This window comes from Mesoplodon densirostris, chromosome 2, assembly GCF_025265405.1.
Source record: "Mesoplodon densirostris isolate mMesDen1 chromosome 2, mMesDen1 primary haplotype, whole genome shotgun sequence".
In the NCBI taxonomy this organism is placed as follows: Eukaryota; Metazoa; Chordata; class Mammalia; order Artiodactyla; family Ziphiidae; genus Mesoplodon; species Mesoplodon densirostris.
The window spans coordinates 93,027,772-93,054,490 of record NC_082662.1 but is presented as its reverse complement, the minus strand read 5'-3'; the positions used below and the strand labels follow the sequence as shown (position 1 = coordinate 93,054,490).

Below are 26,719 nucleotides of genomic sequence, written 5' to 3'. Positions count from 1 at the left end.
TACACAAATGTTCCACAAACACGTAAAAGGATGTGTAGAAGTTAGGGAAATGTGTTAAAAATGACGTAGAGATACCACTTACATCTATAAATTGATGAAAAGTTAAATCTGACAAACCAAATGTTGGAAACGATGTTTTTCAAAAAGAAAATAATGGGGATTATCATACACAGCTATTGTGAGCTAACTGGTACAACTGCTTTAGGAATTGTTCATTATTACCTAGGAGAATTTAACAATGAACTTTCCCTACTATCTCGTAATTCCATTCCTAGGTACATGCTCTGGATGATATCTTATACATCTTTACCAAGATACACATGTAGAAAAAATAAGTGTGCTGAGATAGGCATAAGCTGAAATTTTGTATGGCAATGAAAATATTGTATTGCAGATGTGCAAATCTACAAAGATGAATCTCAAACACCTGATGTTAAGAAGAAAATATATGTAGTGTTGAGCTGGAGAAGATATATAATTTCATTTACATAATATGCAAAAAAATAAAAAAAAACATGTTGTTTAACATTCAAACGTAAGTGGTAAAAGTGATTAAATAAGTGAAGGCAATGATTCATTAAATTCAGAATGGTAGTTATTCCTCTGGGAGAAAGAGGGTTACAGTAGTTGCAAGTGACATGTAGGAAGTTATACATTTGTATGCTGAGACTCTTAGATATTAAAGTAATTAACTGATTTATTCCCTGTATCATCCTTTTCATTATTAGAAAATTCTATAGTGGAGTGCTGCCTTTCTGATTTTTGATGAGATTATTTAAAAATAATCTCATCAAAAATTTTGGAGATGTTCTAGCCTCCCATTTTAAAAAACAATTTTTACGAATATAATACGTTATTTTTATTCCACTCTAGTCATTTTGTAAACAAAATTAGAAGACTTTGTATCTATGAATTTTTAATGATATGAGAATTGTGATGACTATGCATTGCTTACAAAGATATTTACATCCATTCTGATTTAGCAGAAGAATCAACCTTAGGTCAGCCCAACTGAGCAGTATTATACAAGTTTTCTTCTTTTAAAATGTGGCATCATTAAATCTAACCTGAACGATATTTAATGTAATGTGTTAAATTGTGTTCTGTATTAGGATTGGATAGATTGGCAGGTTTAATTGGCTTTCTCTGTTTTACACAATAATCTTTTTTCTTTAGCAGAGTAAAATATATTTTAATGGTGTAAAGTTTACTGTCAACAATCTTATTACTGAAACTGTAATTTGCTCTGATTTAACAGTAACAATTAATGCTTTCATTCTTTTGAATTACAACCAACCAAACTAGTCAAGAGTTCTACCTTAACCAAAAAAAAAAAAAAAAATGGCTAAGATGAAAAAATAGAAATACAAATTATTTACTTAGGTCTTTCTCAGCCTGTAAACTGTCACTCTTCATAGCTAACTATCAGCACAAACTAGTCCCGAATGCTGTTGCATTAGAATCAAATAGACCTGGTTTCAAATTCTTGCTTTGCTACTTATAAATACAACTTAGAATAAGTTAATTTCTTTGAGTCTCAGTTTTCTTATTTATAAAGTAGGAAAAATAACTAATATTCCATGCTGGAGTGAAGACTAAATTAATAAAACGTATATTTAAACCACTACATCTAATATATGGATTTATCAAGAGTTCAAAGAGTGGATGCTCTTCTTAAGGAGTTAAATACAGGTTTTGAATTATGCCATCATTTATAAACAAAACAAACATATTAAATAAAATATACAAATAAGATAAAGAGAAAGACATTTTCTTCTATATTTTGAGTTATATAAATTGAGATGAAAGTTTATTAGCAATAAATTCATAGTAACTTCATAATTTATTGCATTTTTTGAAGTATAGAATACTGTGATTCTGTTGAGATGGATACAAATTTGTATTATTTATTTATTTGGTGTAAGTTGATGTAAAATCATGTAGCGTAAACTGTAAAGGAATTTCCTATGAGAACTGTTGCCAAAAATCAGAGCATTAAATTCATGATAACTGCATATAATTTTAATAAAATGGATTTGCCAAGCAACAGGGATGTAGAACTAGTTTGAGAGATAATAATGTGATTAAAATGAGTTAGAAGGAAGTACTTGGGAACTTTATGGTATGTCTGTGAGGTCACTTTGTTTATGCACTGGGTGAATACAAAGCTCCTGAGCCTAAAGGGATATGTTGCAGAGTGAATTTTATGAATTGTAGCTGATGAGGAGAATTCTGTCTTCACCAAATTTTGCATTCAGCCAACAGGCAGCAATGTCTTTGATGCAGGAATCAATTTAATATCACCCTTGTGGAAACAGCAAAAAACATTCCTATACAATGATTATAATATCTGATCTACACACTTACGACTTAATTGAATACAGAATTGCCTTACCATTTATTTCCCTTTAGTTCATCTAGAAAGCATAATTTTAAGTAAGCTTTGTATGTATTTTGTGGAAATTAACATTTCTCTTATCCTTTGTTTTGCTACATTGGAACAACAGAAAAGGACCAATAACAATTTTGCTATAGCATCTCATACCAGAAGTAGCAATGAACAGAAATGTATTGAAAAGTATTATCACTTTTTTCCTTGAGTGACTCTTACAAATAAATGATAATAAACCCTCCCAATAGAATATTGGTCAGAATGTTGCAAGTGACAGTGATACTGAGAAAAAACATTCCAGCAGTTATTGAACAAGTAGAGAAATTAAGTTGACATTTGAAGTACATGTACATTCTGTCATGCATTTTAATACTTGAGAATAAATGTATATTTCCTTGAGGCGCTAGAAGATTGTACAGTTTATATCAGTAAGCCATGGAATTTTAATACTCAGGTTATCATAGTGGTTTGAAACCAAGAACTAGTTCAAAGCCCTTTTACTGAAAAAAATATCTGGAGATGACTAAAAAGATTTAAACCTAACCTGAAAATGCATATATTAAATGGAATTTTAAGGAGTCCCATCTCATTTGTCAAAGGAAAATTTACAATTAAAAATTAAAACAATAACTAATATTATTAAGTAATAGAAATACAAAGGAAGCTTTAACCTACTCTATATGCCCATATATACCATATATGTATTCTTTCCATCTCTATGCCTTTATGCATGAATGTGGATGGTCAGATTAGAAGGAAACATCCCTCCCATATCTACCCACACTAAGATTAAGATCAGATATTAGGTTCTTAGGAAAGCTTTCCTTACTGCTTACTAGATCAGTGTACCTATTTTGTACACCTACTTCATCTTTGTGTGTTTTACAATGTACTGTATTTGTTAATTTTGTTGTCTGTCTTCATAACTAAACTTTGTGAACTCCTTAGGGTTTCACTTTTCTTTCTTTTTTTTTTTTTGTATTCTCCATACACAGCACATTTCTGGCATATAAGGAAGACTTAACTATTTGCAACATGTATGGAAGAATGGGTAAATTGTAGAATAATATTATAAAATGTGAATAGTGGAGAGAGGATTATACTGTGTATTTTATATAAAGTATATTTCTCATAACAAGGAAAATCTCATGTAATGGTGATTATTGCTGGAAAATTAACCAAGTCTTATTTTATTTTCATGTTTTACAAGGCATTTTCCAATCAGAACACTTATTATTTCGTGATAGTACAGGAAGTAATTCACTAAATTAAGTCCTTGCCTCTCTGCTTATGCAGATATATGAGAAAGAAATGACTAAAACAAGAATTTATCCATAGGCATTGTTTAGTTTTTTTAAAGGGAACTTCCTATTCTCTTAAAAAAAAAGTGTGTTACCTGTTTTCATCCTGTTTTTCTTAAAAAAATCTATGCCATCTGGAAAAAAATTAAGGAATAAATGAAAATGGGAAAAATGAGATAAAGAACAGAGTAAAACAATTTAATGTGGATTTCCAGCATGATAAACATTAGGCATTCATTCGAAGAGGGAAGAAATCCTTTTGGGATGAAGAAACTTTTTATTGAATCACAATTTTGTGGCCATGTTGTAGTTTACTTGTGTTGAATTCTTTAGGCTTTTCAAACTCAGATTTTCTTTTCTCCCTTGCAGTAAAAGCAATATTTTTGTTACATTTTAGACAGTTGATGACTTGCTTTTCCTAAAGCTAAATATTTATGTCTTCTATACTATAAAGTTCTTATGCGTAATTGCAATCTTGAAGTTAATACCCCATACCTTTATGTCATTAGTTTATGGAAAAATCTTCATAGAATAAAGAAAAGCTCATTATTCAGTTGAATCTCATAATTTCTATTCCCCAAATTATAGTCATTATGGCTGTTTTACCCAATTTGAATAGGAATACTTTAACCATCACACCAAAAATTTATTTTTTATACATTACAAAACAATCACCACAGTAAGTATAGTTACCATCTTCACACCAAAATGACTCAACTCTTTAACACTAAGAAATATTTGAGGCTTATGCTTCTCTACAGAAATCTTCTTGCATAAATAGTATGAAATTCAAAAGATACACTTAAGTTTTAATGCCTATATTATTGTTAACAAATTGTTGTTGCCTCAGGAGACTGCTTACAGGATTTATGCACTTCTTATCTTTGGGTTGAGGCATAATGAATGCCTAATAATATATGAAGTTATAGTGATGATATTGAGAAAATAATTACTAATGATATATTCATTGACTGTCTCAGAGATAAATGAGTTCACAGAACTCAGAGTTTGATGAAGTGTCTGATACCCATTTTAAATGTGGATTTAAAAGACCATATGGAAGACTAACATGTATCCACCATTAGAATATTAATATAGCATCTGAAAGAGAGAAAGTCATCCTGCCTCACCTTATTTTCACCAATTAACACTGTTTCTGCTACTCTCCCCAAATTCCAACCTCAATCTCAGTTGATGATTTTGATCACAATTCATAAGAAAAACTGAAGTAAACAAATGGAAAACAAGAGAGTCTGGGGAAAAATGAAATACAATTTCCTAGAGATCATGAAGTTTCTTTTTTAAACTTTCTATACTTATGTCTGAACTTGTGTAGAAATTTTCAGCACAGTTAAGATTCAGATTGAATCTTAATGTTTGTTAAGTAATAATAAAAATCAATTAAGTACTGGAATGAAATAAATATTTTATAATACAATTATAAATTTTTTGTGTCTTAGAATGAATTTATTATGAGTATATATATTGTGTAGCCCACCACAGTAAGAGGCCAAAAGCACTCTTACTGTATTGGACTATCAAACCAAGTGCTCTTCTTGTGTTGATTTGAGACACCATAAGTGAAAATATCAATGACCTAGTATAATGAGTAGGAACCAAATTTAGACACAATGGGAATTATAGCATATTTCTTGCTTGAAAAATAGTTGTTTTCTTTGATACCTTGAATATTATATGTTATGTACTGTAAATGATTCCTTTCTACAATGTCAAGTTTTATATTTCACAAATGACTAAGAGAATGTAAGAAGGAAATCTGAATGTCAGATTTCAAGATCTGACTATATATTATGGCATCGTTTAGCTGACTTTCAATTTTCTAGTTAAAACAAGTAGTTTCATACATAGAGTTCATATTTTTCAGGTGTTATAAACAGGATGTATGGAAAAAAGTAAGTTGTTGACATGGTGTCTATAAATGTATTTTGAAAGTCAGTTTTGTTTGACCTGACTCTCAGGTTGCCAACATGGTGAAAAGTATTGGTAAAATAATAGAATTTATAAAGAATAACAATATCTAATAATTTTAGTAACAATAATAAAATAACTAACATTTGTAGTGTTCTTTATGTCTCAGGTACTTTTATACACCATTTACACTTACCAACTCATTGAATTCTCATGATGATGCTGGGAGATAGCTACTATTATAATCCACATTTTGCAGAGAAATAAACTGAATCACTCACAGGGTGTGTAACTTGCCAAAGATCACAAACTTGTTGATGGCAGAGCCAGGATTTGAATCCAGGAAGTCTGAATCCTGGCTTTAGGCTCTTAAGCTTCAGATTCCATTCCTGTATTTGATACAGCTCTACTGGAAGTTCACAAAGTATTTTTTCATGTGTTACATCATTTAAATTTAACAACAATTCTATAGCAAGAGAATTCTTATTATTAACATTTTATGGATGAAAGAACTGAAGTTCAAAAATACTAATAAATGATTATTTATTAATCATTAATTTGGCTAAATTAATCATTATTTATTTAGCTAAAACTAAAGAGAAATAAGGAGACAGATACCTCACAAAGATAGGGGGAAAAAATATATATATATATACAAAGAGCAGTATTATGAAAAGCTCTAATTATATATAAATTATATATAATTTATATATAATAATTAGCATTTCTCCATAGCAATCCATGCAAATATACAAAAGTTATGCAAATACCAGAATATCTTCTTAAGTTTTTGAATGACATATGGAGTGTGAAGACTTTTTTCTTGCTTTTTCTCTAATACTAGGTTTTAAAAAGTCATACTATTTTTTATGCCACTGAATTATATGAATTACATAGTTGCAGAGAATGAAACTATAATATCTGTTGACCAAGAAGATTTTAAATTTTGTACTTTTCCAGTTTGAACATGATCTTATGAAAATGTGTAATGTATGGATCTTGTAAGATTAAGAAAGGAGCCAATCTTAAAAACACATATAATGATGGAAGTGAAATCTGAAACCTTCAATTACTTCCTAATTATACAACAAAATAAATGATATCTGAGTATTTAACACACTAAGGGTGACTAAGTCATCAGCATTTCTTTAAAATTTTTATCTTTATTGTTTCCTTACATTGATATGATGTAATTATCTGTATTCTACTTAATCTGTGCTTCATTTGTTTTTAATATTCTAACTAAAATTTGTACATAAAAAGGGTTTTGAGTTTTCTCAGTGTTTTAAACTAAATTGGTATAGAAATTCACAATGTATTAGACTCTGTTACAAATTAAACTTGGGTATTTGTAAATAAGTCTTCAGTTGCATTACTTTTATATGTTATATATATTAACTGCAATTTTATGTTTATAGGGTCCTCCTGGAGCTTCAGGTGCAGAGGGAAGACAGGGTGAAAAAGGTGCTAAGGTAAAATATACATTACAGGTATCATGCTTGAAAAACTCATGTGTATGCTGGGCAACATCTATTTCAGTACTTTTAATAAAATAATAAAATGTCTTTTTTCATTATTAATACATTCACATATTTTATTTTCTAACAGGGAGAAGCAGGAGCTGAAGGTCCTCCAGGAAAAACTGGCCCAGTTGGTCCTCAGGGACCTGCCGGAAAGCCTGGTCCAGAGGGTCTTCGGGGCATCCCTGGCCCTGTGGTGAGCATCTGTGCTGAAAGATGTCATTTTGAAAATAATGTCTTATTTCTAAGAAAAATTATGAATTAAAATATTTATGTCAGCGTTATTTTATAAATTGTGTGCAGTAAATATTATGTAATAAAGTCAGAGACCCTTAGAATATTTAAGTATGTCATTTATTTAGTAAGTTCATGGTGAAATTCTAACTTCTAAAGGTAGAATAGAAAACTAAACCCTGAGATCTCAAAGACGTATAATTTTTATACATGCATCCATCCATCCATGTGTGTGTATGTATGTACATGTAAACACATACACAGAGAGTAAAAAGACTCAAAAATTGCTAACAATATTTGTAGATGTCCTCCACGTGATGGAATTCATAGGTGGTGTTTGCTTTCTTTCTTTTTTGAAGTACCAAAATTAATATAAAGAAAAAATATGTCTGCTTTTGTTAATTAAAAAAATCAATCGTGTTTCTTCTTCCTCAGGGAGAACAAGGTCTCCCTGGAGCTGCAGGCCAAGATGGGCCACCGGGTCCTATGGTGAGTAGCACCTTTTTCTATTGTTTAGAATTCCAGAAATGAAATTATTTATAAGCAAGAATTCCTGAAATTTTGTCTTATAAATTGGTTTATATTCTGTACAGTATTCCAGGAAGTGTATTACTCAGACCTAAAAAGAGAAAAGTAATCCTAACTGATAAGTTATTTGGAAAATATGCCCTTGATCAGAAGATCTTTCCTTTCTTATGTCCAATGGATGAAAAAAAAAATTTCCATTCTGAATAAAATGCCACTAATGGCCCAGACAGTTCTTTTCCAAATGTGGACGGTTCCCCCAAATGCGTGCAATTACACTTAGTTTCCTGGCACTTCATTTAAAAGAATAACATTGGCACAGGCATATGGTGATCCTTTCACCAAATAAATTGTTCTCTTCTTGAGTCATATGGGCTGAAAGATAAAGCATTTACCCCCGTGAGTGAAGAGAGGTATAATTGTTACAACACCAAAGCTTGGTTACTCTCATAAACTGTGTATGCAAACAACACAATTGAGCAATGAAATAAAGCATTTAGTTGACCAGCATATGGTTCATAGATAGAGTATATTATAGGAGCCAAGGCTATTCTTGCTACAAAATTTGGGCAGAAACTGAGAATCTAAGTCTTGCCTTTAAAATTATTGCTTACTAGGTAACAGATTCTATTTCATGGTGGAGATATTTGAACTTCATTGTCCAAAATAGTAATATGTAAAAGGATTAATTAAAACAGGAGCAATACATATAGCACTGTTCAAGTGTAATATATATATCGGTTTAAATAGTCAGATTTGTCCATACAGAAATTTAAATTTTACAAAACTGCCTCTTTTCATGAGTATATCAACTACTTCAGAGGTATGTATGTGCTCAGAAAGCCATCAAAACTAGGATTTGTAATCTTAATCATTCAGGAGAACTTGGCCATTTCTTTTAGGAAAAATGTCACAAAAATTTCTTCTAATATTCTAGATATTTCATAAATGTTACAGAGATTATTTTTTTAACTTGCACTGAAAAGTTAAAGATCACTTATTTTAATAAATGGATAAAAGTTATCAAATTTTGAGGAGATTATAAAATCTGCACATTACCCCATTGACATAAGAACAGGGACTTGACAAAAGTAGGATCATCGGTTCCATGTCTGCAGCACTATTTAGGGAATATTCTTATTAGATATGTTAAATTCCTAACTGTACAAAGTCATAGCCTAGGAAAAAAAAAATACTTCACCTTAATATCACCCTAAAATTTGCAAAGATTTTTTTTTCTTGTTATTTCAGGTTTTTCCAATAAGTATTCTGACCTTTCTCCAGATGAAATAAAAAGAAAGCATCAAGCTGGAGACTTCCTTCAGCTAATATTATAAATAAAACCATCAGACATACCACCTGATTCTGGCTTGCAAAAGTTTATATTTCTGAATCTTAGGTAAATGTGGGTTTACAGAGCAAGAAGCTAAATAAACAACTCACATCCTTTTCCGCAGTGAAATGAAAAGCATCAGAATTGAGCAACATTGGTGCCATTTCTTTCTCTGGCTGCTTGTTTTAAAAGAGAGTACTTAGAATGCAAATCTATTGTAGCTTTTTCATACTATCAAATAGTTTGGTTGTGCTGTCTAATTTTAATGAAAATGCTACTTGGTCTACAGGAGATGAGGATTGGTGGAGAAATCATCTTCAGGATGCATTTTATGGCAATTTAATGAACTTTTCAGCTCAGCTAAGAAATACTGGTACTTATTTTAGTAGGCAATTTCGTATTAGAGTGAGAAGTAGCATATCGTGATTACTGGTTAAGGTCATCAACTCTCAACCCAAGAGCCCTGGTTTCAAAAATGAGCACTACTACCTGCTTGCTGAATAAGTTTTAAGTAAGTTATTCAATTTTTTTAAGCCTTAGGTTTCTTATCTGTAAAATGAGAATTTGAATAACATCAATCTTATGTGATATTATGAAGTTAAAATAAATTAAATGGGGACATTAATATCTTTTACCCCATGGGGTTCTTATGTTAGTTAGATGAGCTATTTCTAAAAAACAAAACAATCAAAAAAACCAACTTAGACCATTTTCTATATAAGTAACAGTTTAACAACTTTATATTAACATTTGGATTAGAAATTCTTTGGGTTAGAGTGAAACAAACACCGGTTAAAACTCTTAAGATGATATTTGTTGTCTGATCACTCTATATGATCGGCTTTGCTAGAGTTTAGATATGGTTCAATATTTACTTTTTACTTCAAAATTTAGATATTTCTCATGGCAAAAATTAAACTTCTACATATGCATGAATTTTATATACAGATAAATGTATCATTATACGGAACTGAGAATAAAACAGTACATGTGAAATGTAAAAGAAAGCTAAGGACAATGATGAGATTGTATAAAGAATTTTATTTGAGGATTTTTAAAGTTGAACTGCTGGGGTGTTTTTTTTAGGAAATAGCAAAAATCAGATGGGAATAAAATTTAGTGTTTTAAAGAGAACAGTGATGGTTATTACATTCTCTCCTCTGCTGCATAGTAAAAAATAATTGATTTGATAATAATTTGATTTTTTAAATGCTACATTTAACTTATCTGTAAAAAGGTTTGAGATGTGTAGCATTCCATAATGATTAAGCAGGTTTAAACTACAAAGCATTTGTCTTTCACCAAATTAAATGTTATTTTACAATACTACATTCTGAATAAACAGTAGGATCTGCATTTTCTTTAAACTTCAATGCATTAGAATTTTAAGATGCATTTCAAAGCAAATATTCTGTACAGCACAATACAGCAGGGGAACATATTTGATTGTGTATTCTAGACACTTATGAATGTATCATCCCTGTTTTCCTTTTCACTTTATTACTTATGAATTATGTATTTCCCTAGGGTTTTTCAATTTACAATATCCTAAGAGGAAATAGAAAATATGTATACCTGAAATAATATTTTTATATGCAGAGTTGATATTTTTGATATGGTCCAGATTCAGAGGGTTATTTATAACTGCTATCAACATCATAGCTTTACCAATTTCTATTTCTAACTGATGAAAATGATAATAAACTGATTTCGCTTGGCTAATGCTTCCTTAGATATAGTTCATAAGTTTATGAGATCATTAGCTTAGAGGAATTAACACTCTTTTCCTTTAACTCCTTCCTGAATAATATTTATAGAAATGATTTTAAATGCATTACAAACACAAAAACTGTCTAGTGTGTTTCCCATTACCCCCGAGCAATTAGAATCCACAGTATTTCTTCTTTTTTGCCATTTTAGCTTTTACTATTAGAATGTGATGGGAAAGCTGATTGATAACTATCTGTGGCATATCAGAAACAACAATAATTCATATTTACATTACACTTCACTATATGCAGTACTCTTGTAAAACTGGTTTTTGTTTCATTATCACGATTCTCTGACACAGTTATTATTAGAACACCTTTATAAATAAAGCTCTGAGATAAAAAGGAACAGACCCAAGATTACCCAACTAATGAGTGGTAGACCTGAGATGCTGAATGAAACAGTATTTGGAATATTGATGTCCAGCAAACGACATTCCTATTAGTTCTCCCACTTAACAGCAAAACTTCTGTAAAGTGTATCGCATACCAGAAAGAGTTTGAATGTAAAATAAGAAGTAAAGAAAGAAAAAAAATCTGGCCTCTTTAATAGTTTTGTGTTTTCAATCTAAAGAATGTATTTACTTTTAACTGACATATGTCAATTTTAACCAATATTTTTAAATGGTTTCTGCTACTGGTACAGGTTTATGGTTCTTTCATGCAATTACATATTTATTAGAACTATTTTTCATGCTTTTTTATGCCCCCTTGTTCTAACATATAGAATGTTTAGCAACTATCCTGATGGTCACATGACCTCAAAGAATTATTTTATTATTTCTATTACTCATTTATATTATTCCTTTAAAATTGTGCTATCAGACAACATTATTTTCCTAACCAATAATTCACAAAACCTTTCTGATGAGATGAGAAAAAAGTAGATGCAAAATATACTTACTTAATTTTTAAATTATCAAATGAGTAATACTAAATAGGGAATGTTTTTATTTTAAAATAAATGAATCCTTTATGATGTTCTGATTTTCATATTGATTTAACAGATTTGGGACTTAATGCCACAGAGCCATGTTTCTCAGAGCTTAATGAGTAACAAACCTGTAAAACAGATTTCTGATCTCTAACTCCAGAATTTCAGATTCAATTAGTCTGGATGATGCCTATAAATTTGCTTTGTTAATATGTTCACAAATGATGCTAAGGCTGCTGGTCTGAGGATCACACTTTGAGATCATCCACTCTGATATAGTGTTAGCAAATGAGATGAAAGTCCAGTGTTAAAACCTAGCCTTAGAATATTCCTGAAAGTAAATTTGGTAATTTCTTTGTAGTCTCCTTTTTGTCTACAAGAGATTTAACAAAGCGACATGATTGTTTATATTTATACAAAGGAGAATCTAAACTGAATTGATATAAACTTACATCTGAGGATTAATAATTTTCTTCTTACTAGAATATTATTAGGCACACTTACATTTAAACTGCACATAATTTCTACAAAAATAATTTATCTATTGTCAATAGAATGATGTAGGGAAATTGTTCACTTTTATGTCAATACTTATAGAATTTCAAATTCATTCATGAATTAAAACAAATATAAATATTTCTGGTAACAGTCCAAAATACTATTGATACACAGGACTAACTTATACTAACATTATTCTTACCTTCCTCTGATATTAAGAACTTCAGTTTGAGGAGTAGACTTGAGAAACTAAGGAATGGAAAGCACTCATCTATGCAATCTCACAGTAGCCCCTTGAGACAGGAATTATAGTCCTTGGTTTACAGATGAGAGAACTGAAGTTCTCTTTGGTTAGCTAATTTAAATTGCTGATAAGAGAAGCTGGCTTCTACCCCAAATCTATTGTATTCTGAACCCATACTTTTTAAATTACATCATGCTTCTTGGATTAGATCCATGGCTTTTAATATATTAAATTCACAAAAATTATGGACTGAAACTCAATGTGCTCTTTCACACTGAAGACTCAAAAGTGTCTAGGTAGAGGGGGAAAAAATTACTTGTGGTAACCTTGCGGAAAATACTATAGTAAAGACTAATCATATAGCTTGGTAAAAATTAAAACAATTTGATTACTAAGTGCCATGTTAAAATCATTATTAAAATTATAATTCAAATAGTTCAATTCAGTCTATATTATTAAAACTCATAGAGAAAACTCATATTTTGTCTTTGTTTCTTGATGTGGTACTTGTTGTAGGCAGTAGTGACACATGTGTGGTGGTATTATCTGGGCCCTGGTTTCAGCAGTCACAATCTTACAAACCATCTGTCAGTTACATTTTTTCTGACAGAATCTGTTGCCTGCATAGCAACCTGTAATTTCAGAATAAGGATCTTATTTTGTGTTGTCTTCAATTTGGAGTACAGTAGTTTTTATATTTAGAAGTCTGTTTAAAAGTCATCATTATGAGTATTTTCATGAGTAGGGACCAAGACTAAGAGTTAGTTGCTAAAACCATGCCATAATTTTCATTAAAATATAATTTAGCCTAAGTGGATAAATGCCTTATCCTTGGATTATAAAAAAGGTTAAATAATTAAAATACAGGTCCGATAATATGAGATAAGTAAATTATCTTATCTTTACATTTACAAATCATTTAGTTAACAGATTCAATTAGAAATTACAGCTAAAAATAGTATCTTGGGAGTTTATTTAGGAAAAATGATTAACAATGGTCAGTTGACTGTCAAAAGTTTATTGAGGTTTTTTCTTTAAATTTTACTGGAAATATTGTAACCTTTGACTGTGAGTTTAACAGAGAAATATTTGATTAAATGAATGTATAACTTGGAAACCTCTTCTTCTAAAATTAGTGTAATTAAAAATGCATTTTTTCTTTCAACTGAAAATCCATATAAATCATGACCTATTTCTAACTTCATATTTATTTAATCAAACTTATCAATGTTATCTTTTATTATTATGGTTAACTATCAAACTGTGGAGTTTTAAACACATAAAATTATTTAGAATCCTGAAAAATGAACAGTGGTCATTATTAGTTATTTTGAACCCAATCATATTATCGAAACCAACTTGCCCAGTGGATAGTAATATGATTCTCTAATTTGTAACTACTCTATGTATGTTTATTATTTAGGGACCTCCTGGCTTACCTGGTCTCAAAGGTGACCCTGGCTCCAAGGGTGAGAAGGTGAGAGTAAAAGAATGTGTTATTACAATGTTGATTTCTTAATAGCAGAGACAATAATGTTGAAGACTAATATCACTCAAAAGGAAATTTCAAGGAATACCTTTATCATCCTAACCAAGGAAAAAGTTATCAGTCCTTAGCTTCCAAGATGAATTTAGAAAAAAGAAAATATACAAAGTAATAGTGAAAAATGTACCAGAATTCAGTGTTATATTTCTCAATGTTCCTTTGTAGGAACCATATGGAGAAAGCATATGGTTATACTAAAATAACTATTCAGAAAATAAACAGATAGAATAACAAAATGGTCATTTTTTATGTTTTTAAACATGAAAATAAAAAATTTAAACTAGACTATCTTTCAGATGGTGATTTGAAAGATATGTATGCTCTGTTGCATCAAATAATTAAAGAAAATAAAACATTTTTAGAATGGCATTAATATTTTTAAAACTACTTTTAAATCTTTAAATGTTTCTTAGATGCTACAAAATTTGTGAAGGATAGAAATCATTTCATATAAAATAAGATGCTTTTTAAAATAATGAATTTTTAGTTGTTTGTTTCACCAATATTATATGTAGTCATTATTAGTCTTTTAGTTGAAGGAATTCCCTTTAAGTAAATGTAACACTGAAGGGGATATTTTTAGAAAAAAATTTTTCAATAATATCCCCAACCCTTAATAAAGGTCTCACTTAATGTAATCAGTAAATGATCCTGTTAGGTGAGGGGAAAGAGGTTCTTAATCCTATATTTCATTCAGAAAGCGTTAAAGTTTTTATCTAATTTTTTACTCATGTTTCATAAATTTAATGTACAATTATTTTGACTATAATTTAATTATATGTTTGTAATTTATATAGTTAAAATTTCTTTGCCTTTCAAAGGGACATCCTGGTTTAATTGGCCTGATTGGTCCTCCAGGAGAACAAGGTGAAAAGGGTGACAGAGGACTCCCTGGAACTCAAGGCTCTCCAGGATCAAAAGGGGATGGAGTGAGTAAAGATATAAATTATTTTCTTACTCCTTTCCAACCATACACTCACACACCTGCAGATATTCCTTTAAACATGACCTAGGAAGTAATTTAGAGCATCTTAATTTCATTAACTCCATTAACTCCTTAATCTCCATTGACTAATGGTGTTTTCAAAAAGAAATTTATTTAACCTTAGAGTAAATAAATAAAAATATAACTTAAGTTAGAAACCATAAAAATTATAGTTCAATATTTAATTACACAAACATTTATTGAATCCCCAACACATACAAATCATTATTCTGAAGGCTGCCAGAATGTAAAGACATATGTGTAGAGAGGGAGACATTGCAGCAAAATGGACAAAAATACAGCTCATCTTGCAAAAGTTATTTCTTAGATTCAAAATGGAAAATTTTAGGCCATTCTTATGTATTTTTGCATTGTCTAAATTTTTCAATGTGTGTTGTTATGCAACATATGAAAATGGAATCACTGAGAAAAACTCTTTAATTTGGATGATTCTCTCTGTAGGGTATTCCAGGCCCTGCTGGTCCCATAGGTCCACCTGGTCCTCCAGGCTTACCAGTAAGTACAAAACAAAAGAATTTTATAAAGTAAACTTATAAATATACCAAAGAGAGGCACATTCTCCAGATTTTTATGTGTACATTTGCCTTTGCATTTTCCAGGGTCCTCAAGGTCCAAAGGGTACCAAAGGCTCTACTGTAAGTACCTTTCTCTTTGGCATATAAATTTTTCAGTGACACCTACTCAAATGCCTTGTTCTCTATTTATGTTGTTCCTTATTCTTTCTAACAGGGACCTGCTGGCCAGAAGGGTGACAGTGGTCTTCCAGGGCCTCCTGGGCCTCCAGTAAGTGCATAGTAAAAAGCGTGATATTCTTTTGACAGTTAGCATCCTGAGACTGCCAGTGATTTCTCTGAATTTACAAGAAGGATGAAAAAGCATATTCTGTCAATGTGCTGATTTTCTAGGAAATAGCAACTACCTTAATTAAGTACTCAGGTCTACATGCCAACACTTGTCTTTTAATTGGCTTCACTCTTTGAATGTAAAGATACCTTAACTATTATAATAATCTTGCTTTTATTAGTTTTTCAAGAAAATCATATACTTTTCATGTCACATTTTCATGAAAGCAACTGGTTGTATGCCCCAAAGATACATTAATTCCTGACTAGGAATAAAAACAAAAGTTCAGATGCTTGACATTTTTTCCTACTGCATATAATGATAATAATAAAATCAATGATAATAGCTACCACTTTTTAGCACTGACATTTTCCAGGCTTCACACAAGCCTGTTAGATCCATGTAAAAAAATGTGAAGCTTCCTTCTTGAACTTGTTACCAAGTTATATGTGTATTAGTTTGCTAGGATGGCAATAACAAAGTACCACAAACTACATGACTCAAATAATAGAAATGTATTATCTAATAGTTCTAGAAGCCAGAAGTCTTAGATCAAAGTGTCAGCTGCACTGGTTTCTTCTGAGGGGTGTGGGGTAAACATGTGTTTGAGACCTCTCTCCTTTGCTTGTAGATGGCTCTCTTCTTGTGTCTCCTCACATGGTCTTCTGTCTATGTGTATCTCTGTGCCTAGATTTTTTTATTTTAGAAGGATACCCGTCGTATTGCAAGAGGACCCACCCTTATGTCCTCATTTCACTTTATTAATTATATCTACAGCCACCTCATTTCTAAATAAGGTCTTCCTCTGAGTTACTGCGGCTTAGGACTTCCACATATGAATTTTTGTGGGACACAGTTAAATCCGTAGCAATACGGATTAACTATTTGGTGTAGTTCTACTCTTACACATATATAAATTCAAGTCTGATTGCACTTCTTTTTATTTTGTTTATAAAATTATAGATGTTTGGAACCAGCTAATGTGTATTTTTAAACATGATATGAATTATTTTCAAGCACAATAGACAACTCATTATATAACACAAGAACTTTAAGTTGTTGTTTTAAGCTTCAGAGATTAGAATCTAGTTGCAGAGATAGGGCATGTAAATGAGGACTAATTAATAAATAAGAAAGTAATGGATATAACATATGTACACACAAATCAGTGCTATGTTACATGTATATAAAAAGGTCCAGAAATCATCTGAATTTTGTGCCTACCTCAATATCGCCACTAGATTCTTTTTAAAAGAATTCACAACGTTTATATATAAAGAGATATATGTACATAATACATGTATTTTAGCAATTAGAGAAAACACCGAAAATAGGGAAAACAGTGAAAAGTTAAACAAACTATAAGTTCTTATAACAATAACATAAACAGTAATAACTAGTATCTGCAGAATATTTTACCTTAGGAAACAGTTACATGCACATCCATCTCTTTTACAGGGTCCACCGGGTGAAGTCATACAGCCTTTACCAATCTTGTCGCCCAAAAAAACAAGAAGACATACAGAAAGCATCCAATCAGATTCAGGTGATAATATTCTGGATTACACTGATGGAATGGAGGAAATATTTGGTTCCCTCAATTCCTTGAAACAAGACATTGAGCATATGAAGTTTCCAATGGGTACACAGACCAACCCAGCCCGAACTTGCAAAGATCTGCAACTCAGCCATCCTGACTTCCCAGATGGTATGTTAATAATACATGACCAAGCAAATGTACTGAGCCTCTAAGTTACCAAGGTGCATTGTCAGCTCATTAATTCTAGTTAAATGTTTAATATAGTCTCTAAATAAAACGAGAGTGAACGATTATTAATTCCAATCTTGTAGACAGAAAGAGTCATTTACACTGTTAAAACAAGGTCTGCTCTCGAAAATCTTTGTCTTGTTAAGCAAGGTTTCATTAAATTATGACAAGTTCATTTTGGATGATTATAGATAACACAAATGTAATTTGCCTTGTAATAACCATCACAGAATGGGTTTGATGTGTGTACACATATGTGCATGCTACTATATTTATATTTATACTATATTTATATCCTATATCCTAACTTACTTTGCATTAATGATTAAATAGCATAACTGAATTATATGTGACCTATCAGTTTAGCAATGATTTGATGAACAGAATATTTAAGAATTAGGATAGTTTGAGGCAAAAATTTATTTCACTGATCCATGAATAACCAGAACAACTGTGAACAATTTATTTGTAATAATAATCAGGATAATTTTTTATACCTATTATTTGACAAAACTTTTACATACCTATTCTGAGAAGGAAACAATTCCAAGTATCCTAAGTTAAGTGACTAAATCACACAATACTAAACTAACAAGGGGCAGATCTATATCTGATTTTAAATCTCCCACTTTATGTGGAAATAATTTACGACTCTGTTTACTTGTGGAACTACATTATTTCCCACTATCAATCATATAATGAATGTTGTAACTGAGATCTAAATAACTCAGTATAGATAGAAAAGTTTCACTCAATTCAGGAAGAGACATATTTTATGACAAAGACTGTCTTAAAATCTCCTATCTTGGGCTTCCCTGGTGGCGCAGTGGTTGAGAGTCCGCCTGCCGATGCAGGGGACACGGGTTCGTGCCCCGGTCTGGGAGGATCCCACATGCCGCGGAGCGGCTGGGCCCGTGAGCCATGGCCACTGAGCCTGCGCGTCCATAACAATGAGAGGCCCGCGTACAGCAAAAAAAAAAAAAAAAAAAAAAAAACTCCTATCTTAATCAAGCACAGCCTGTTAAAAGGAAAACACAGGTAATTATTAAGGGTGCTTTACAAACTGCTATCAAATGTATTCAAATTTATAATATATTTATTTGAAAAAGATACATTTAGTTTCATATTAATTCAGTGATTTATAAGGAGAATGACCCAAACTTCTGATCTAGCTAATATAATACATATGTGACTGAAAATCAAATGTAAAAGATGATAGCATGTACTGACAACATAAAGCAACGTGTGATTAATTAGAACCTGAGCAGTCAAGAAAAAAATTTTGTAAATTTTGGGGATGGAAAGCTCACTAGGGACTATAGTTCCCTGTGATTTCCATATATTAACTAGCTTTATTAATTCTTTAATTAATTTAATTTTAATTAATTACAATTAAATATTTATTTATTAACTTATTGGTGCCAGGCACTGTTATTCATGCAGAGATTCACAGATAAATAGAAAGCATATTGCCCTTGGGCTACTATTGTGTAATGATGGAGACAGTTAAACCATAAGTATTTATAATAGCAAATTATGACAGATACAGGTTTCCTCTGCTGTCCAAAATTAGAGGGTTCCTATGAAATCTTTTGCAAGCTGAAATGGCATGAAGCCATAAAGGTATCTTAGTAATTAAGTATATATTATTTGAAAGAATATTTAGTAACAATGTTGACTGAATAAGACAAGATAAAAATAATGCTTACCATATAATTCAAAATTATATATTCTTTAAAACCCTAAGAAATATCAAAGATTAAGAATGGCTATTCCAGTTGGTAAAATCTTTGGTGATTTTTATTTTCTTTTATAAATTTTTCCTGTGAATTTCAATTTGTTCCAGATGTGAACTTATTAGTGGCATGATCAGAAAACGTGTAAATTTTTTTGGTTAAAGAATTTATTTCAAAAAGCAAACTGGCATTAGATTTTCAGGAGTTCCAGTACTAAGCTAAGCAGTTGGAGCTTTTAAGTTGTTCAAAGTTCACAATCAGTGGATTGACATAATTCAAATTAATATTTGAAATGAAGTGGCAGCATGAAGAATGGTAAGAGGAAAGCAAAGTAATCGTCACATGTATATCAAGTCTGTATCCCAATAATCCTTGTTTAATAAAAGCCTCATTGTCTATTACTTAAGGGATAACTTTTTTGTCAGCCCTACTACTTACCATCTTTACTCACCTAACACCAAATTAATCATCATGGTCATTCACATGATAAAATTTGTTCTGTACAAAATTTGTTCTGTATTTAGATAATAGAATTAATAGCAAACTGCATTTAAATATATAAAATAGACTTTCTTCTTAAGACCCCATTCAAAGGGGGAGTACACTTACTGCATGAAGTTTTTCCTGTAAAGTAATGCAAAAGTATGATACTTGAGGCTAAGTGGATACTCTCACCTCTATCGTTACAGATAAATAAATCAAGGAAAAATATATTGATTATTATACTCAGATTACTTAAGCAGTAAATAATACATATGGTATTTAGAGTCAGGTATATATCATCCTAATGTACTTGCAATTTATTACACATGGATAAGATAATGTTAATATTTGAGGAGGTGGCATTTAAGCCAAAACCTAAAAGTAATAGGAATGCTAAGATTAAAAAAATAGGATGTTCCAGGCCGAGCGTATGGGAGCATTTGGCAAAGACAAAGGGTTGCTCTTTAAGTATTCAAACATGTACCTCAATATGACCAAAAATGTAAAAGTGATTCACGTGGAAAAAGATGAATGAATATTCATTTTTCCTTATTTCTTTAATAAAATTTGGTATATAATGTATTCAGTTTTTGTTATAAATGTATTTGTATATGATGTATTTTTTCCTACTTCCAGGTGAATATTGGATTGATCCTAACCAAGGTTGCTCAGGAGATTCCTTCAAAGTTTACTGTAATTTCACGTCTGGTGGTGAGACTTGCATTTATCCAGACAGAAAGTCAGAGGGCGTAAGTACCAATCTGTTTTGGTGGTGACTGTTGACAGTTCCTGCCATGTTTTTGCAATATTGAACTAAACAGGAAAATTATACTGTCATATTTTCATTTATCTGCTTTTCTTACAGGGTAATTAGAGCATTTCATTTGCATAAATATGAATAAGACACCAAAGTGACACACAGAGTTGACTAATACTTCTTTTCTTATTTTTTACTCAGATGTATTCTTTATGCACCTGTTTGCTCTCTAAAATTCTATGGCTTTCCATGACACAGCACAGCTGATTCTCAGATTTTAGTGAATGTGTAGTATTCTTTCCAATTACCATGTGGTAGAACTCACAGCTGTATATTATGCTCAAAACACACAATTTTATAAAGAATGATTCTTTCACATAAAATAAGAGTATTCTCTGCATTTGTGTACGTTTTAAATGTTTAGTCTCTTAAAACACATTCCTTGATTTTCACCTAGCAGTATTAATACATGTGAGTTCTATCTTTAAAGCTACAGGCAAATTATTAATATAAGGAAAGATTTTTCACTAGCATAATTACATTCTCCAAATATTTTATAGGTGGGAAATTTTGACTTTATTTGTATTGTTTTAGTAAATCACATTCTTCTTAGGAAGTGGAGTAGGCATGCAGAGGCACGGAAACTCCTTAAGACGAAATAGCTTTAAGTGTGACTAATCTCTTTAGGAGAGACATTTAGTTTGTAAGTGAAGGATGGGTAGTAGGGGCAGGAGAAAAAGCAACTTATGTTTCCCAACCACACTTTGCATTTGGGGAAGCAGAATAAAGCTCCTCTAGCCCACAAAGAAATGTGGGAAAATGGAAATGAGAAATCCCTTACAGGATTACTCAAATTCCCTATAGTGAGGCCTATATACCTAATGAGGCTATGTACCTTTATTTATGCTGATCTTTGTAAAGCAAAACAATAAATTCAGATCTATAAAAGATTCTAAACATTTTCCCGAGCAGGGAATAATGGGCTTGCTTCCTGCCAGTGACTATTCCATAGCATCCCGCCCTGAGTTACTAGCTGGATGCTTCAGGATGCCTCCCTTAGCTGTGAAATACTCACGGTATCTGCCTTGATGGCAGATGCCAACTGGCATTGTGAGGGTTTCCTTTGCAAGGGGTTACCTAAGAGTTCCACCCATGTCCCCTACAGCCAACCCTTAGTATGCCTTTACCAAGTTATTTCCCACCCCCTTCTTTTTGAGCAATTAAAGAAAACAGGGAAAAAAATGACTCAGTCTTCACTAAATTGGAATTCACAACCTCTGTCTCAAATTTTGCTCTTTATCTCATTTTGTATAATCCAGGGTAGACTATTTTTAAAACTCTTTAGCATCCTAGTCTTACTGAAAATTACTGATATATGCATAAACAATACTGTTCATAATTTTAACCTACTTTCTAATTTTCCTGTTCCTTTGCAACAGGTAAGAATTTCATCATGGCCAAAGGAGAAACCAAGAAGCTGGTTTAGTGAATTTAAGAGAGGAAAACTGGTATGTTATTACCTCAGCATGAAGTGGTTTATTTTGAACCTCTTACATAATACAAGTTCAAATTATATAAGCTCTAGACCCTTACTGTGAAAGTCTAAATTATACAAAGCAGGAATCCATGTATTCCCTAGTTTTCTCTGTCTAAATCTTAGACCACTTTGTGGGTTTTTTTTTTGCCATTTCTTTGTTTTTTAAAAAATTTTTATTGGAGTATAGCTGCTTTACAATGTTGTGTCAGTTTCTACTGTACAGCAAAGTGAATCAGCTATGCGTATACATATATCCCCTCTTTTTTTGGATTTCCTTACCATTTAGGTCACCACAGAGCATTGAGTAGAGTTCCCTGTGCTATACAGTAGGTTCTCATAGTTATCTATTGTATACATAGTATCAGTAGTGTATATATGTCAATTCCAGTCTCCCAATTCCTCCCACCTCCCTCTTAGACCACTTTGGTATTTTAGAGAGAAGTCTAAAATTTTTGTAGCAAAATAAATGGAAATATATTAAATTTACTAAAATATTAAGATCAAATAAAGTATGCATTTCCCTGAGTACCTGAGATAGATATCATAAAAATGGATTATGTTAGAAATATCAGATATAGAAAATATAATGTCTATTTAGTATCTCTGACCCTATTTCATTTCCGCTATACTTGAAAACTAATTTATTCTTTGTTTGCAGTTTCAGTAAGAACTTTTGGAATGTGAAATGTTTTTTTCCAATAGTTACATCTGGAAATAAAGTTAACTGACCGACCTGACATTTTATATATTGTAGCACAAGTTTACTTAAATATTTCCATACAATTACCAGTTCGTGATCAATCATTTTATAGAGATTTTAAAATTGGATGCCAAAACTAAATTTGCATTTAAAAGCTGTTTAAAAATATATTTGTGTTTAAAATGTTAATAATAATGTATTTAAATGAACGTTTTTCAGTTATTCAGATGATTATTCAATAGTTTAACGTTCTTTAAAAAAGGTATTATTTTCCATTGATGACTATTTACACAGTTATTATCCTATAAGAACCTACACATATTAGTGAAGTTCTCCACTTGACGTAACTGTCTAGTTCAGTCTTCCAGTCACATATTAAATATCCATGCTACATTTGTATCTTTGTATGAGATAAAGATACATGCACCGATAGAACTCTGTGTGTGGTTTTAATTTTTGCTATTTTATTTTGTTTTCCTTAGAGTGGATTTCCCAGTTTTTTTTTTCTCCAACCTCTCAAGGATCCTCATCATATGAACTGTTAATCAGTAAGAATTAAGTAAAATCAAAAAAAAGGATGAAAGTCACAGATAACTGCCTTTATATTGAGTGAATCTATAATCTGGGTGAATTTCTTAATTTTTTTTTAAATATAGGTTTATGTTTCAGCTGATCCCAGATAGTTTATTTATATCCAATAAAACAAATTATGAGCTTGACAAATGAGTTCTTAATAACTTGCAATTAAGACTGTTTTCCTGCTCTAAATACAAAATAAGTATTTCCTGAACAACAAATATTCACTTGCATGTCTTGGGCAATAGCTTGCTGCTGGTGATACAATGATGAATATAAGTACATCATACGAGAACAGACAAACAAGCAGGCCAGTGCTGAAAATTAGAAGACCAAAAATCTCTTTGAAGACTGTGCCGTCAAAATGAAAAATTCAAGAATATGTTGAAAAATTTGTCAAGTAGATACATTAGGAAAATAGGTGAAATCAAACAACATAAAAATAGTTAAACTTTGCATTGCACTGAGATTCCTGTTTCCATTTTTACTATATTACCACTCTATTATTTAAAAAGATACACAAATATAATGATAGATTTCTTGGAAACAAAGACATTTTTTGTAATACTTACTGACTGATTAGGAAACTGAAGTATATACAGAAGTAAAGTGATTTTTTTCCAAAATAAGTATTGCTGACAGTGCCTAAGGTGGGAATACATCCTGATTTCATCAAGTCCTATATCTGGGTCTTCTGACTCTCAATGCATACTTTTTTTCATTAAGTGAAAATGGGTCTATTGATGCATTCACATGCTTCTGGGATCACAGTTCACTGTTGACAGTGATTTTATTCTTTTACAACAGAAAAGAGGAAAAGAATCTTTATGTGTCTCTTTATTCTCTTATTCCCAGCTTTCATATTTAGATGTGGAAGGCAATTCCATTAATATGGTGCAAATGACATTCCTGAAACTGCTGACTGCTTCTGCTCGGCAAAATTTCACCTACAGCTGTCATCAGTCAGCAGCCTGGTACGATGTGTCATCAGGAAGCTATGACAAAGCACTTCGGTTCCTGGGATCGAATGATGAGGAGATGTCCTATGACAACAACCCTTACATCAAAGCCTTATATGATGGCTGTGCGGTAAGTATAATCTCTGCTTGCCTTCTTTCACCGAGGTGAGAAGCAGTGTGTAACCATTCTACTTTGGCCCTAAGTCAGATTTCTCTCATGAAGTGGATGTCAATTGTTATTAAGATTTGATGCTTAACACTGACATATTAAAGTACAGTATATTAGAGACCACTAATATTCACACACAGACACACACAGAGACACAGAAACTCTGAAACATACATATAGACACATTTTAAAAGTCATAACAGAAGGTAGTCTTGGATCATATGTTATTTTTATGGAATTATTCCTGATATTTGAATACTATTACAGTTAGGTACTCCTGAAATGAAAAAAAAAAGAAGAAATCAAGAGCCTTATTTCATTTGCCTCCTTAATTCATGACTCTAAAATGACAGATAAAGGAATCATCATTATACTGTTTATACCATAGATAATCCTTACCCCTGTATTTTGCTTATAGGAGCATGCTTATTGGTACTATGTTACAACAATTTAGATAGTTATTATCATTTTGTTATTTTTATCCTCTGGAACTATCTTTCTCACACATATGGTAATTTCGTAAGAGCAAATGACCAATTGGGCATCCTAAAAAGCTTGTTGTCTTAGCTGATGAGTGAAGAGAAGTCACAATTACAAATAAACTAAGTGAGTAGGTTACACATAGATCAAAGAAGAGACCATAATGCATGTAAAAGGAGAAAGGGTTTAGGATTTCCCAATATAATGTATTGATAATTATTCATAAAATTAATACATAACAATAGAAATGCTTCAGCTTTAGACTTATTGCATTATAATTCCTATACTGTGTTCAAATTTTTCTTAGCAAATTTATCTGTGTGTGTATATACATATATATTTATGTGTGTGTATATATACATATAAGAATTATTATAATAATGGTAAGGATATATTATTTATGTAACGGTATGACCCAGTACCAATATCAGTTTTCATGTTAAAATGTATTTTTCAGTTCAGTAAGATTCTCTCCAACTGTGCAGTATATTAGAGCATTATCTTGAGTAATTATGGCTAAGTATTAATTATGGTCAACTTTCAAAATTTAAAACTACATATGACATCAGTGATAACAAAAGAGCTAATTACTACAAAGATAATGGCAAATTTGTTTTCCACTCTCTTCTTTCTTATCTTCTTATGTCCACTCAGAAGCTTAAGAAAAAATAACATATCTTAAAAATATAAAATGATTGTATAACTTTTTATTTCTGCTTAACTTTACAGTCCAGAAAAGGCTATGAAAAGACTGTGATTGAAATCAATACACCAAAAATTGACCAAGTACCTATCGTTGATGTAATGATCAATGACTTTGGTGATCAGAATCAGAAGTTTGGATTTGAAGTTGGTCCTGTTTGTTTTCTTGGCTAAGATTAGGACAAAGAACATATGAAATCAACAGAAAATATACCTTGGTGCCACCAACCCATTTTATGCCACATGCAAGTTTTGAATAAGAATGGTGTAGAAAATAACTTGCTACATATATATGTACCAATTAGGAAATATCGATGCCCTTGTGGGAGCAGAATCACATGAAAAAAGCTTTGAAAATCATAAAAATATAAGATAGTGTGGCTAAGATGGAAACAGGCCTTATTCTTGATTCACAATTTTCATCTCTTCTTTTCCTATTTGGATTTCTTTGGTGCTGTAGAAAAAAAAAAGAGAAAAATATATATTCATAAAAGACATGGTGCTCATTCCCATCCATCAAGGATGTGCTAAAACAGTGTGTTTAATAAATTGTAATTATTTTATGTACAGTTCTATACTGTTATCTATGTGTCCATTTCCAAAACTTGCATGTGTCTCTGAATTCCATCTGACTCTAATTTTATGACAACTGCAGAACTATGATGGCAATAAATACATGTATCATGAAAAAATAAAGTTGCAATTTCTGATGACTCTAATTCCCTTTCTTTGATGAATAATAAAATGCCTTTGTATATATTGATGTTGAAGAGTTCAA

At 31.2% G+C, this 26,719-nt stretch overlaps 1 protein-coding gene across 1 annotated transcript in view; it reads left to right on the top strand.

The window, feature by feature from the left end:
- The window catches only part of COL11A1 (collagen type XI alpha 1 chain), a 208,320-nt gene extending 181,619 nt beyond the window's left edge, over positions 1-26,701 (top strand). Inside the window, exons 55-67 of the mRNA XM_060090201.1 lie at positions 7,041-7,094; positions 7,231-7,338; positions 7,812-7,865; positions 14,103-14,156; positions 15,047-15,154; positions 15,673-15,726; positions 15,831-15,866; positions 15,961-16,014; positions 17,533-17,782; positions 20,698-20,810; positions 22,258-22,326; positions 24,487-24,720; positions 25,969-26,701. Coding sequence (XP_059946184.1) covers positions 7,041-7,094; positions 7,231-7,338; positions 7,812-7,865; positions 14,103-14,156; positions 15,047-15,154; positions 15,673-15,726; positions 15,831-15,866; positions 15,961-16,014; positions 17,533-17,782; positions 20,698-20,810; positions 22,258-22,326; positions 24,487-24,720; positions 25,969-26,115 — 1,335 coding nt within the window. The 3' untranslated portion in view covers positions 26,116-26,701. The remainder of the gene's footprint in view (positions 1-7,040; positions 7,095-7,230; positions 7,339-7,811; positions 7,866-14,102; positions 14,157-15,046; positions 15,155-15,672; positions 15,727-15,830; positions 15,867-15,960; positions 16,015-17,532; positions 17,783-20,697; positions 20,811-22,257; positions 22,327-24,486; positions 24,721-25,968) is intronic.
- Positions 26,702-26,719: the final 18 nt, after the last annotated feature.